Source organism: Onychostoma macrolepis, chromosome 17 (assembly GCF_012432095.1).
Source record: "Onychostoma macrolepis isolate SWU-2019 chromosome 17, ASM1243209v1, whole genome shotgun sequence".
Lineage (NCBI taxonomy): Eukaryota > Metazoa > Chordata > Actinopteri > Cypriniformes > Cyprinidae > Onychostoma > Onychostoma macrolepis.
Genome location: NC_081171.1, coordinates 28,900,876 through 28,915,906, shown reverse-complemented (window position 1 = coordinate 28,915,906; position 15,031 = coordinate 28,900,876). Strand labels below are relative to the sequence as shown.

Sequence of the window (15,031 nt, the reverse complement as noted above, 5' to 3'; positions counted from 1 at the left end):
TAACATTAAACTGAAACAGAAAATTACATCTAAAAACAAGTGAAATATACAAATCAAACAGACATAAAAAATGTGGATTTGATGTAAACTGATCATCGAACATATTGGCATACATATAGGCTACACTATAAAAAAATTAAATAAAAAAAAAGTTGAGCCAACTTAAAATTTTAAGGCAACCAGCTTCAGCAGATTTTTGAGTTTGCTCAACTTATTTTTGTGGGAGATTCTCAAATTTTTGTTGTATAAACTTAAAACGAAAAGTTGAGAAAACTCAAAAATCTGCTGAAGCTGGTTGCCTGAAAAGTTTAAGTTGGCTCAACTTTTTTTTAAATTTTATTTTTTATTTTTATAGTGTAGCCTATATGTATATATATATATATATATATATATATATATATATATGTTTTTTTTTACAGTGTACATTAAACCAATTTCAGTGTGGGATTAACTTCGTATTTTTTATCACTAGAAGAAGTTGCCATTTAAACTGAATTTAAAATGATGTTACAACATCTTGATCAAGTCTTGACTAATATTTGTCAAATTGATATCAAGGTGCCTGCTGGGTTATAAAGGTACAAAACATAGTACTTCAGCAGGTATTTTAACATTGTATCAGTTGACATATCAGTTTGTTTGTTTATTTTAATCTGTAAATTTAAGTTCAACACATACGATCTAAAATGCTATTTTTATGATGCAGTTCTAGTAACCACAGCTGCCTTTTTTTTTAACCGTAAAGGTTTTTCATAGATTTTTTTATTTAAAAAAAATTTTTTTTTCAGTGTTCACATCTATAATAACCCTTTTGAAAACAAGCAACTGCCCAGTTATGCTGGTTAAAAAGTTTGAAAAACAAACAAACATTAGTACAAAAAAAAAAAAAAATGTTATTTAATAAAATTTGCTTTTATTTTGCCATTTTGAAGTTTATTTGGCATCCGAAGGTATGAGTTATGAAGGGTTATAAGCAATGGTTGGTATTTGCAGTGTTCGTTAGCACACTATAGACCTATTGAGGCAGACACTTGGGGGTGGGATCCTCTGACCTTTTAACCTTTTGACCAGTAAGCCACCATCCTGCAACCAACTAACACTCTAGCAATCATCCAGCAATGCTTTAACAACCACCCATAACACATTGTGACTGGTAACGTTTGCATGGGTGATCACTACTCACTTTTAGGTTTTGCAAAAAGCTAAATTTTGTCTCAGTTTCTAATTTCTTCTGTCTTCATTTGTTATTCACAATAAAGCAATGATTTTGAAACTTACAATAAGGTCAAATATGACATAATTCAAAAAAGATTATGAACCCCAACAAACAAAATCAGCCAAACGAGAGTGGGTTTTCGATTTGATTATCTAATCACATTCCTTGTAATCTCCATCAGTCCTCTTAGACCCTTCCAACCCCGGCTCATCACGGCTGTTCATGTGATTGACGGAGGCACGGCAGCACAAATCAGCTCTGACGATCGAGAGCAGCACATGGAGAATGCTGGTGATTTATGCGCCCATCATGTGAGGGAGAATTTATTTCTACACAATTAGCATATCGCAGATTGTCTCAGATCACACCCTGTTCAGACCTCAAGGGTCATGATACTGTGGTCATATGGAAGACATTAACATATTCTGAACTGGACAGAGAGATAGATAGAGAGACAGAAAATTTCAAACAAAAGAAAATTTACATAGTGTAGCTGTTTGTTAGGCAATTTAATAAGCAGGGAGATTTCAATTGAGTAACCAACACAATCTTACTGCATTGTATCTGTTTTACTTTTTGGCGAATAGTGGCTAATTCCTATGAACTCGTAGGTTTTCGTATGATCTGCTTATGCCCCAATGACGGTTATGTGTACAGGTGGACCTAAAAATTCCCATCGTATGTGTAAAACACATTTACATTTAATCATTTAGCAGACACTTTTATCCAAAGTGACGTACAAATGAGAACAATAGAAGCAATTAGACCATCGAGAGTGCAGCAGTATACAGGTGCTGGTCATATAATGAGAATACCATCAAAAAGTTGATTTATTTCACTAATTCCATTCAAAAAGTGAAACTTGTATATTATATTCATTCATTACACACAGACTGATATATTTCAAATGTTTATTTCTTTTAATTTTGATGATTAGAGCTTACAGCTCATGAAAGTCAAAAATCAGTATCTCAAAATATTAGAATATTACTTAAGACCAACACAAAGAAAGGATTTTTAGAAATCTTGGCCAACTGAAAAGTATGAAAATGAAAAGTATGAGCATGTACAGCACTCAATACTTAGTTGGGGCTCCTTTTGCCTGAATTACTGCAGCAATGCGGCGTGGCATGGAGTCGATCAGTCTGTGGCACTGCTCAGGTGTTATGAGCCCAGGTTGCTCTGATAGTGGCCTTCAGCTCATCTGCATTGTTGGGTCTGGTGTCTCTCATCTTCCTCTTGACAATACCCCACAGATTCTCTCTGGGGTTCAGGTCAGGCGAGTTTGCTGGCCAATCAAGCACAGTAACACTATGGTCATTGAACCAGCTTTTGGTACCTTTGGCAGTGTGGGCAGGTGCCAAGTCCTGCTGGAAAATGAAATCAGCATCTCCATAAAGCTTGTCAACAGAAGGAAGCATGAAGTGCTCTAAAATTTCCTGGTAGATGGCTGCGTTGACTGTGGACATCAGAAAACACAGTGGACCAACACCAGCAGATGACATGGCAGCCCAAATCATCACTGACTGTGGAAACTTCACACTGGACTTCAAGCAACATGGATTCTGTGCCTCTCCACTCTTCCTTCAGACTCTGGGACCTTGATTTCCAAATGAAATGTAAAATTTACTTTCATCTGAAAAGAGGACTTTGGACCACTGAGCAACAGTCCAGTTCTTTTCTCCACAGCCCAGGTAAGATGCTTCTGACGTTGTCTCTGGTTCAGAAGTGGCTTGGTAGCCCTTTTCCTGAAGACGTCTGAGCGTGGTGACTCTTGATGCACTGACTCCAGCTTCAGTTCTCTCCTTGTGAAGCTCTCCCAAGTGTTTGAATCGGCTTTGCTTGACTGTATTCTCAAGCTTGCGGTCATCCCTGTTGCTTGTGCACCTTTTCCTACCCAAATTCTTCCTTCCAGTCAACTTTGCATTGAATATGCTTTGATACAGCACTCTGTAAACAGCCACACCTTTCAGTAATGACCTTCTGTGACTTACCCTCTTTGTGGAGGGTGTCAATGTTCGGCTTCTGGATCATTGCCAAGTCAGCAGTCTTCCCCATTTTTGTGGTTTCAAAGAACAAGAGATAACCAGAATTTATACTGTAGGGATGGTCATTTATTCAAACTCAAATGTAAATATTCTAATATTTTGAGATACTGATTTTTGACTTTCATGAGCTGTAAGCTCTAATCATCAAAATTAAAAGAAATAAAGTCTGTGTGTAATGAATGAATATAATATACAAGTTTCACTTTTTGAATGGAATTAGTGAAATAAACCTCTTTGTGATGGCACCACAAGGCATCGTTCACTTGCAGAACTAGTGAGTTTAGATATTTACAGTTCCATTATCTCATGAGATCAGGCTGGAATTACCGTCTTGATTTATATTAGAATAGTCTTGATTCCAGCATGACTAATATGTTTTATTACTATGGATATGAGCTAGAATACAATCTCAACGGATGGCTTGCGGTCTATTTTACGGCTTCTCCACACCACGGCCTACCATGTCAACCTTCCTGCGCTAACTAAGCATGGGTCAAACTCTTTGTCATGTCTAGTTTAAGGCGGACGTAAAGACATTGCCTTAAGCTAAGCGTCTCAGCTCATTTACAGGGTCTTATTATGCAAACCACTCCCTGACGCCCACAGCCTAATTAGGCCTAAATTAATTTGAGTCCAATCTTTTATGTCTCTGGCCCAGGCTGTACCACTTCCCTCCATTTGCAGAATCATATTAATGTTCGTGTGGGAGCACTACTGCTGCAGATGAAAAGACTGATACAATTAATTAAGTCCTGCCTCTGTTCTTGCCTCCTCTCGGCAGAGAAACGATAAGTGCAATGAGCTGCCTCTTATTAACCCCATTATATGGGCTAATAAGGAAGATCATATACAAATCAAGGATGATGCACAATTATATGGGAATGCAAATGATGGCAGCTAACGAGCTGTGTGTCAATGTTGGAAATGCTTTGTTTGGGAAACGTGACATTCAGCATTCGTAACACGGCCTCGTTTATTTGTGTTCCTGTGTGAGAGTCTGCGCAGGCATAATTGTATGTTGCATGTGCATGCCAACGAGTGTTTGATGCTCTTCTTGCATCATCTTTATTAAGTGTCAATGTGGTCAAGCAAATGGACCTGCTACACATTTAAAAGGGTCCTTTATTAGCATCAGTGGTTCTGTGATGGACTTTTAACATCCATGCTTTGCACAAAAGATTCTTTACAGTAGAAGTTTTTAAGAACTTTTATGGCATTGTTACAAAAATGCAACCTTTTGGAACCTTTATTTTGCAGCATGAAGGTGATTTGTGAAGCAAAAGGCTGCTTTCAGAACCATGGACAGCAGCCATTGAGTCCCAGTGTTTTAGGCTATGTTTTCTGCACTCAAATGGCCTTAGCGTTGCTTCATAAAACGTTTCATTCAAGGTTCCGTTTGGTAATATGGGTAGTAAATATCATATTCCCACTCCAACTCAATTGTATGCATGCATGGTGCATTTATCATGACATATTAACATGCTTTGCTTATCCTTGCGACAGAATATCTGTTTTGTCTTCACATAAGCTAGAAATGAACCATTTTGCTTTTCGGATTCAAAGAGTGCTTCATAACATTGGAAGGTTTAGAGAGAAAATAATCATGTAGTGTTTTGCGTGGTTGGTGTAATAGCATGTGCCCGCCCGTAGGAGGAGCAGTGCAAATGACCCTTAGCCACACATTGCTATATAAACCCAAATGCTGAGCCATTAAACATTTAGATTTGATTATTTATTTGAACTGTTTAGGGTGTGCAAGTCTGTTTAGGGAATGCATGACTCTTTGAATAACTATTAATATTATTTTCAAACTCCACAACAATATTGCCCACACAGATGTAATAAAGCCTGCTCTAGTCTACGTTTTAATTTTGGCATTAAAGCACTGAGCTTGTGAACTCGTATGGCATTCGTTACGATGCCCACATTTGTCTTGTTATGAGTTTCGAGTAATACGTTGATAAGTCTTTACTGTGATCGCATTGAGAGGGGGCTCGTGGCCAGTAGGGGAGGGGCGCGCGCCGGCCGAGCAGCTGTATGCAAATGAGACGCGACAAGCACGCGCCACACAGCAAACACGCGCACATACGGCCGGTGCGCACGCACACAATCTCATTAAAATGCCATCGAAGTGCATTGTGCTGGGTAAGACCTAGACAAACAAACTTCACAGAATGTTAACACAGAGCAAAACATGTTCCGATAAGAGGAAAACGAGCGAAGAGTCTGAACTTAAGATGAAGTTAAAGATTAGATGAGCGCAAATCCATTTGGGTGCAGATGCACGATTTAAGCAGAACTTCAGATGATGTTGAGAACGTTTGGATGGCTCAGCGCAACTATGCATGTTATAATTAGATATATTTAGGAACATTTGAGTCTTGCGTGTCGTGTTAAACTCCGCTAGTGTTGTAATATTTGTGAAACTGCAGGGGAGAATGGTGGCAGGCGCATATCTCAATGCTCGAGCAATTATTTGACTCGGTCATACAGCAGCTTTATGCTAATGAGGTGAACAATAGATGAATGCAAACCCGTGCAACACGTCTGTCCAATTATGCGCGCAAAAGAGATTTTAAAGCAACTGTTTCACGGAGTAAAAATGAGATCCTTTGGTGCTGTGGAGTTAAAGTCTGCGATAGAGCTTTCCATGTGCATTTGTTGAAATATAACTTACTGAAGATGATTCTAAGAGTAGCCTACTAAAATCATTTGGAATTCAGCTTCTCATTTCTAACTTTGACTCTCTTTTTTTCTGTTTATGACTGAAAATACACCACGGATGATCTTATTTAAAAGTAAACGAACACATGTTGTAGTTAGAAGAGCATCAGTGAAGTGAACACTAGTGAAATTTATTTACGGTGGAGCTGCTTGTAAACACACTTTGTAAGTGTTTTTTTTTATTTATTTAATTTTATTTTTTTAAACTAAGCTATTGTAGTTAATTATAATTACAGGAAATGTGTGTAGCTTGCGCTGCAATGGAAAGCGTTAAATAAAACATTCTGGCAAACGCTTCAGTGTCTGAAGTTGTCACCGGTCATGGTGGTTTGAAGAAATGCAATGATGGCTGACCCCTGGCCTGACCTCGAGGTCAGTGCTCATCTTTGATTGCGTCCAGCACGCGTCTCTCTTTTGGCCAGATTGTTCGTGTATCCCTGTAGAGGTCAATTTGCTTTTCAAAGGCAAAAAAAGCCTGTGACGGCTGGCCAGACGCGGCCATTGTGTTGGGAGATGAGGGCTTCTTCTGATGACTTATGCATGCGTTAGCCAGCTGATTTATACTGCCCTCAGACAGACGCGTGGCATTACAAATCTCTCTAATGTCCAGATTTGCAAACACAGGAAGCGCTTTGGACAAATTTAGCATGTTCGTGTTTCATACGCACTAAATTAATTAATAACATGCGATGTGTAACTACTTTGTGGAGCTGGCTTTTTTTTTTTTTTTTTTTTTAGTAAAAGCTATTTACACGAAATACGCGTGAAACGGAAACTTTAAACTGTAAACATGGGCGTCACAATCACACAAAACAATTACCCCATCCAAATTGTGTTTTTTTCCCCCGAAGATTAATTTTATTTTGAATAATACTGCATATTTTACAAAATGACTATTATAAAATCGTCCTCCTCTTGTCTATATTCACTTCAGCTTTAGGTTGTGTAATAATTTGCATTGCGTAGGCCTGCTGCAATTATTGGCTCTCATGATAAATGATTGTATAAATGCAATTGTAATGTACTGATCACTTCTGCATTTAACATATTTAAATGCATTCTTAATGAAAACGACAAATTATACAGTTTAATTCAAAGTAGGTCGAAACATATACATACTTAAATCTGCAGTCTGAAATAGTTAATGCTCCATATTGTCCCGATATACATTTTTAAATAATTCTAAATATATAATACAGAGACATGCGTCAAGATTTAAGTGAAGACATTCCCCACCACAGCTCCAAACTAAGCATTCCGAAAAGAACTTTCTTTGTTGTCTCTCATTCGAAATTGTGATGATGATGATGACGACGATGATGGCCAGTGAGTGACATTTCCTTCTGCGCCCTAGAGCCGCGGCACGCGCTGCTCTCCATACATCTCCATCAGACCGTGAACGGAGAGCAGCGCGCATTACTACAATAAAGGCCAGGTACATCTGCTCTGTAGCGCCCGGTCCGAGGCTCTCAGCCCTCCCACGGGCAATTCCGCAGAGATTCTCGCTCGCTCCTGATTGGACGAGGACGCGGCGACGAGGGGCGAGAACAATAACATCATTCCGGCTTAAAAAGAGTGCAGCTATGCGTCTACGAGCAAAAGCATCTCTCAGAGGGAGGGAGGCGGACGGCGCGTTTGTGGCTCTGGATCTCGTCTCGTTGTGCCTTGTCATCCTCGTCTCATCATGCCCAAAGGATTCCTGGTGAAAAGGAACAAGAAAGCAGCGCTCGTTTCGTACCGGATACGCTCGGATGAGGATGGAGGATCCGCTCCAGAATGCCAGATCGCGCAGATCGCCTCGCCTCCACCCGCGCCCAGCGCCTCCAAGCCGGATAGCATCACCTCAGCGTTCCCGTCGGACGGAGCAGAGGCGCCAGTGCCGGTCCACAGCGCCAAGCCGGTGCAGTTCGGCAATCCGGAGACGGTGTACCAAGCCCTGTACAGCCCCACCCGGCCCATCAGCAAGGAGCACGACAGGAAATATTTCGAGAGGAGTCTCAACCTCGGCTCGCCCGTCTCTGCCGAGTCGTTCCCGACTCCCGCCTCTCTCACCAGCTTGGACCATCATCTTCTGTTCGCGCCGGTCGACTTGAAAATCGGCACCAGCAACAGCAACCGGAGCGGAACGGCGCCCGTCATCCGCACCGGCGCCAAAAGACCTCCCTCGGACGCCGCCGAGCGTAAAAGCAGCAAAAGCGCCAAGAAGCCCAAAGCCATACGCAAACTCAACTTCGAGGACGAGGTCACCACATCCCCGGTGCTGGGCCTGAAAATCAAAGAGGGGCCCGTGGACCTGAAGCCCCGAGCGGCCTCGGGCAACACCAACAAGCCCCTGGGGGAGTTCATTTGCCAGCTTTGCAGAGAAGAATACTCGGACCCGTTCTCTCTGGCACAGCACAAGTGCTCCCGGATAGTGCGGGTGGAGTACAGGTGTCCCGAGTGCGAGAAGGTCTTCAGCTGTCCGGCGAACCTGGCCTCCCACCGGCGCTGGCACAAACCGCGCGTGCCAAACGCGCCCAAACAAGCCCTCCAGCCCGCCAAACCGTTCCCCGAGGAGTTCCCCGGCGACAGAGACTCCCCGAGTCCGGGTCTGTCAGAGTCCGGCTCCGACGACGGGCTCTACGACTGCCAGCACTGCGGGAAGAGGTTCAAGCGCCAAGCCTACCTGAGGAAGCACATCCTGGGACACCAGGCGCTCCAAAATCAGCTCCTCGGAGAGGCTTTGCGCGCCGCGGAGAGCCCCGACATCGTGCCGTCGGAGGACAGCCAAAGCCCGGCTCCGCTCAATCTGAGCCCAGCGGACTGTCTCGCGTGTCCGGCTTGTGGAGAGAAGCTGCCCAACCGGGCGAGTCTGGAGCGACACCTGCGCATCCTGCACGACGACTCCCAGGCGTTTCCCTGCAAGTTCTGCCCCGCCACTTTCTACAGCTCGCCGGGTCTCACCAGGCACATCAACAAATGCCACCCCACCGAAAACAGGCAAGTCATCCTTCTCCAGATGCCCGTGCGTAACGCCTGCTGAAGACGAACCCACAGCGATCCGTCCTTTTAGAACCATCTATTTTCTTCATCCAACCCCTCGCTAGAAAAGTCTGGAGAAAAGTATTAGTTTGGTCCTTACAAAGGTATTTTTCTAGAACCCTTGCACACATGGTAATGTAATAGCTCCTAGACCTAAGATATGTTCCTGTACCTCTGCCTTGAATTCACATGCTGTGCGTTTCACGTCTGTAGCTTTAATCTAGTATGTGAATTACGGGACTGAAATGTTCTCTCTCTCTCTCTCTCTTCGTACTGAAAACTACATCAACAAATCTTGAAAACTTTCCCTTTAGTAGCCAGAAATGCCTTTAGAGAAATACATCAAACTACTGCCTTAAGAACTCTTAAGTGTAATGATTGTTTTTGAATGTCGGCACACAATTACAGCTTACTATCATGATGTAAAATTATTGTAATATGTTTATTCGTAATATTTTATTTATTTATGTATTTATTTATTTTCAATGGCTTTGTGTAAATTATTGTGACTTTTCTCCCGTGTCACATGTTGCAGTCGAATCGTTGTGTCGAGATCATCTTGTCTTGGGTTTAGTGCGCTCCCTTGAAACGTGAAGCTCTTATAGATGCAATCTTTTTCTACGTATACAGCTTATTTTCCTAAATGTTTGCTACCTAGCGCTTTATATGTGAGTCCGTGTTGTCTACTCAAATAAAATATTTTCAAAATGAAAAAGCTTCTTGTTCGTGCATATTTGCCACACAATCCCACAGTGTAGCCGACTATTTATACAATAGTTTATTTGAATAACATAGGCAGTTACTATCGCTTAATATGAGAACTGTAAATGGCAACGACCTTTCGTTTGGACTTTAAACACAATGTAAGCACATTATTGTAATTGCAAGAGCCAGTCACTCCATACACACGTAAAAGGTTCCAGCCTGTATTTATCTACAGATTTATACAGTTAACAGAAATGCGTGACGTTAAGAACAAAGTAGGGGTGTTTTTTTTTTACTACTGCAAAGTTAATGTGCAGCATGACCAACTGTTATTGCAGCTACAAGGTGTTTTATCACAGGTGTCAAATGCTCAAATGATATAAAGCCAACCTTTACAGTTTCTATTCCAAACCCTTTCCATGCTTTAAACGGCAGCAGTATTGATTTTAATTTGGTCAGGTCATTCTGAAGTCACCATGTAAGCTCTGCTTGATCAATGAAATAATGTAGTTGGCCCACTGTAAATTCAGCTGAAATCATTTAAAGAGTGACAACAGCCTTTGTAATAATGAACTCAGAAATGTACAAGGGCATTAACCTGTAATGCATTTCAGCACAGGCATTATTGATTCTGAGCCAAGTGGGACCCATTTTTCATTCTGTGCCTGGTCTTTTTCTATTTTGACCATGAAATATCTCTAAAGAAGCAACCCATCCATCTTGTGCTCTATTAACCTAACATGTTCCTGAAAGAGTCAATACATAGGATAAAACAAGCTGATACAAATCAAATATCAAAGGGTGTCATCAGTTCACAAAATGAACATCTGATTGTTTAAACTACTGAATCCTCTGTGCACATTATATTCATGTGTAAAGTTCACACACCACAGCTGTCATCTGTTTGTCACTAATGATTTTACTATCGATTCAGTTTATGCAGAACCATTACTTTATGCATGTTCAGAGCGCAATTGGCAAGAAAAGGACGAAAAAAATCATGTTGTTTTGGTCAGATTTTGTACACACACACACACACACACACACACACACACACACACACACAGACAGTCAGTAATTAAATGTGAGTGTGCTGGAGGCCACCTGCATGAGCTGTAGGTGTTGGAGCGTGTGCACCTGTACGCCGGCGAGGGACGCGTCTGTGCTCACGGAGCAGCAGGGGAGACAGATGGGAGGGGGGTCAGGTTACCCTCAATATTCCCTCAGCTCCAGCAACAGAACAACCTCTAACCCCGAGCATCACTTCCACCCACTCGCTCGAACACACAATATGGCCATGCATTCTCTCACAAGATGATTTCAAACACACATACAGTTTCTCCAGGTCAGAAGCAGGACAGCGAGAGGTCAAAATCAATGTTGTATTTCATGCATAAAACACAGGGCTTCGATAATGACAAAAATGACTTAATTTTTCATTTCTTTTGCCGAACTCAGAAGGATGACGACTCCAATGACTTTCATTTTGTGACAAAAGACACTCGTACAGGTTTGGAAATAACAACAGTGTTTTGATTTTTGGGTCAACTATACCTTCAAAGAGGAGATTTAGTGGACCAATAGTAAATCAATGTAATATTTATTCAACATTTAGGTTAAAACTGAAGTGTCTATTTTAGTTAGTGGAACAGGGCACCATTTACTTTCCAGCATTTTTAACCACCCTTGTTGCAGTTCACTTAAAGACACTGCAAAAAATAAATAAATAAAATAATAATAATAATAATAATAATATATATATATATATATATATATATATATATATATATTTTTTTAAGTTGTAATTAAATATTATTAGAATATACTCTACCAGAAAAATACTATCTCAGCCTTTATACTTCAAAACTTCATGTTTAATTCAACGTTACCTGCTGTAATATTTTCTAGCAATTTCAGAGAGAAAACGGTTTCAAACCCAGCTCCAATTTCTTTTTCAATGTGGCTTTTTTTGTAATTCCTAGAAAAACATTAGAATAACAGTTTAAATAACGTAGGACACAGCAACTACCCATGAATCAGGAAACAAATGCATATAAACATGAACTTCAAATCGATTTAATGAAATGTTTCGATTTCTTCACATTTCTAGTAAAGATAAAGCAATTACTTTTTCTATTAAAAACAGTCTGATATGTTAACAAGTCATGACGAAATCTTCAAGCTTCCTTATCTTCAATGTCTTATACAAAGATTATATTACAGGCATTAATATATTTATATCCTTCAGAATTTAGAACATTCAAAGAGAAACAAAAACAAAAACAAAAGAGAGAGACACAATATACAAGGCTAACAACAAAGTCTACACTGAACATGTCATCACCATCAAACAGAAGTTAGGCCAGTTGCAGTATTTTCAACCCATATTTTTGGGTTTGCATACATTCGTCAGCGTTTTTCATTCAGAGCGTGGAAGAGAGAAAAAGTATCAGGCGAAGCAAGACAATAAAGACAAGTGTACAGGTAAGGCAAAGTAGTGCAACATGTGTCCTGTTGCAGCCTGGGCGGAGCCTGCAGTGTGTGTAACACCTGGCCTCCATGGCAACCAGGCCGGGTCTCTACGGGAACAGAGAGGGGCGGCAGGAGAGAGAGAGAAGCGCTGGCATGCTGCTGGTACGGCAAAGGGCACTCGGAGAGGCACGCGGGAATCGGGGAAGCAGGTGGAAAAGAACCCCCATCCAGCATCTAATCAGACAGAAGCCGCTCTCACAAAACGCAGACAATCTCATTCAATTTACTCATTCAAGTGAAATGTAAGACTCGTCGTGTAGGAAGTGTGGGGCCAATTAAAACGGAAAAACACGGTCAGATATTACACAGGCACTGTGAACAGCTCCCTTCACACAGCTTCACCTGAGGAGCTGGAGGCTTCTCCTCCATTTAGTCAGGTATAGTACATACATATACATATACATATACATATATATATATATATATATATATATATATATAAAACACACAACATGAAACAAATATTATATATTATCAAATCAAATCAAATCGAAAGCAATGTACATCCAAATACAGAGGGAAGAACGGAACAAACATGGACTTACGCCATTCTTCACCACCGAATGAGTGCAAAAACATTGGAATGTCGGAGTAGATTTACATGACAGGAACGGGACAGGTTCAGTTCACAAATGAAGAGCACACATTCATGCTACACCTCGACTGAAATACAAACATGTGCCTTTTCCATTCAGCATGTTGCATAAATCAGTTCCATAAAATGATCAAACAAGTTGCTTAAAAGTAAATCATAATAACAAAAGCAATTTCATTGCAGTCTGTTGTACTTTAGACGCCACTGATTACATTATTGAAATAGAAAAAGGAGGAGACTGGCTCTTTTTTGATGACTCAAGTGTCAGTATTTTCTCAGACTGGCCCAAAGCGCTGTAAGAGCGTCTCAAAAAGTCTCTCCCATGTGCATCAATGATTCAGTTTTCAGTGTTTGACATGAAGAAAAGCTCAAAGAACGGGACAATGCGAGTATTAAAAACTAGCTAATGCCTCAGGGTTTTTTAAATGTCTGTCCTAAGGACATTTTTGGGACAAATCGCAGTCCAAATGCAGCATTGCTTTGAAAATCGCAATTCATTTCACATTTGCAGATTCACTTCAGCGTAAATTCAGTTTCTCATTCTTCGCGGCAGGTGAAGCTTCATAATTTTGCGACAACTTTCACTGCTACTCGGCTTCAAAACGAAACGAAAAACAAAACAAAAAACAGGTGGAAAACAGAGTCAATTGATACATTCATCCACAATGCAGTCTGACAGCCGGAGGAAGCGTTCAGTTGGAGGACTTGCTGATGGCGCTGGCCGAGCGGCGGAGCTTTCCAGAAACCCGGTTCTTAGAGGCGCGGGGGATGGTGGGCGAGACCTGGTCGCTGGAGTCGTTGGTCGTCACAGTAACACTGAGGTCAGCGCTCGTGCTGCAGCTGAGGGAACCTGGGATATCAGGACAGATTACACGCAGAGTGAAGAATCATATATGATATTAATACGCTTGCTTTCAAACTGATAGCATGCCATTGCTGAAGCGGAAAACCTCCTCTGATAGAGACGGATGTGAATGGAGATTAAGTAAAGAGCTGAGAACTCAAAATCAGCCTGCTAACGCTCATTCTACAAAGCACTTCCACTTTGCTGCAGAAAAGAAACGTCAATGGAATGAGAGAAAATATGGATTCTGCTGGCGATCTGAGATACTGGTACTCCAGAAAGCATCTAAATTAAACAAGCTTCCTGCTTTGTCAAGATGGCATCTGCTTGGCTATTTTCTTTCTTTCTTTTCGACCGGTTTCTTTTTTTTTACGGGCATCTCAAGTTTCTGCGAGCAGATGGTGTGGGGAACATGCGCTCATTGGAGAGGACCTCCACTCCAGGGCTTCTTTGAAAGAGGGGGAGGAGAGCGGAGAACAACAGTCTCAGCATGTGAAAGGAGTCGGGGAGGAGTAAACGAGTGCGGGGCGCTGTCCACAGAGACCATCTCAGGAGGACTCGGGATGCCAGCACGCACCTCCTCTCTAACGCTGACTGAACTATCTGCCGTGCCAGAGATTTCTGTCATTTATCGATCCGAGAAACGACTGGCCATCTTACGTTTCCACACTGAAGCTGAGCCGGGTGGAGAGCGTAAAGATCCAGAAGCGCTCGTCATCACAGTGATCAACTAACTAACGTCTGATCCTCAGGTTTAATTCAAGCACTTGTGAATCAAATCAATCATGCAAAACCTGGAAATGTATTTCTTTATCGGAAGCTCTCTTGTTTCATTAAACACTGTCAAAAAACCCCAAAACAAAACATATATAACATGGGGCCAAACACAAAATAACTATATATAATTATATTTTAAATGATTTTTTATTTTTTATACTTTCTGTAATATATTTTAATGATATTATTTTAACTATTATTCAGAAATACGCATTAGGAAAATAAGAGTGGAACACCAAAATGTTCCACAGGAGGATAGAAGTACGTTTTTCTTTTTTAAATACACTAACCCACTGAAAGGTTTGGTCACACCTGCTCATTCTTTATTATGATGATGATTATGATTATTCACTACTTAGAACTATGATGGTTTTTTAACAGCAATGTTGTTTAAAAGAAGAAAAAAAAATGGATGAAAATATAAACCTTTCAACTGAAATCAGTTTAATGCTTCCAAACTTTCCATAGGTAGTGTATATACCAAATCTAGAACTTTACAGTGACCTTTAATGGTACATATTCAAATTTATACCTAACAATATAGTCAAATTTGCAACTAACAGTATATA

General features: G+C 40.8%; 2 protein-coding genes across 11 annotated transcripts in view; one reads left to right on the top strand and one right to left on the bottom strand.

The window, feature by feature from the left end:
• Window positions 1-6,317: 6,317 nt before the first annotated feature.
• insm1b (insulinoma-associated 1b) lies at window positions 6,318-9,687 on the top strand. The gene has a single exon (XM_058749624.1). It carries the CDS (start codon window positions 7,673-7,675, stop codon window positions 9,008-9,010), a length of 1,338 nt encoding a protein of 445 aa, XP_058605607.1. The 5' UTR covers window positions 6,318-7,672; the 3' UTR covers window positions 9,011-9,687.
• A 2,087-nt stretch (window positions 9,688-11,774) lies between these two features.
• Window positions 11,775-15,031, bottom strand: part of ralgapa2 (Ral GTPase activating protein catalytic subunit alpha 2) — a 187,205-nt gene continuing 183,948 nt past the window's right edge. For 7 of the 10 annotated variants that reach the window (XM_058748533.1, XM_058748534.1, XM_058748535.1 and 4 more), the window contains one exon: window positions 11,775-13,691. In XM_058748533.1, the coding sequence (XP_058604516.1) occupies window positions 13,534-13,691 (158 nt within the window). In that variant the 3' untranslated portion in view covers window positions 11,775-13,533. The remainder of the gene's footprint in view (window positions 13,692-15,031) is intronic. The other 3 variants (XM_058748537.1, XM_058748541.1, XM_058748538.1) reach the window with 1 other exon arrangement.

Coding starts and splice junctions, on each gene's coding strand:
- insm1b (XM_058749624.1), top strand. CDS start 7,673: ATGCCCAAAGGATTCCTGGTGAAAAGGAACAAGAAAGCAGCGCTCGTT.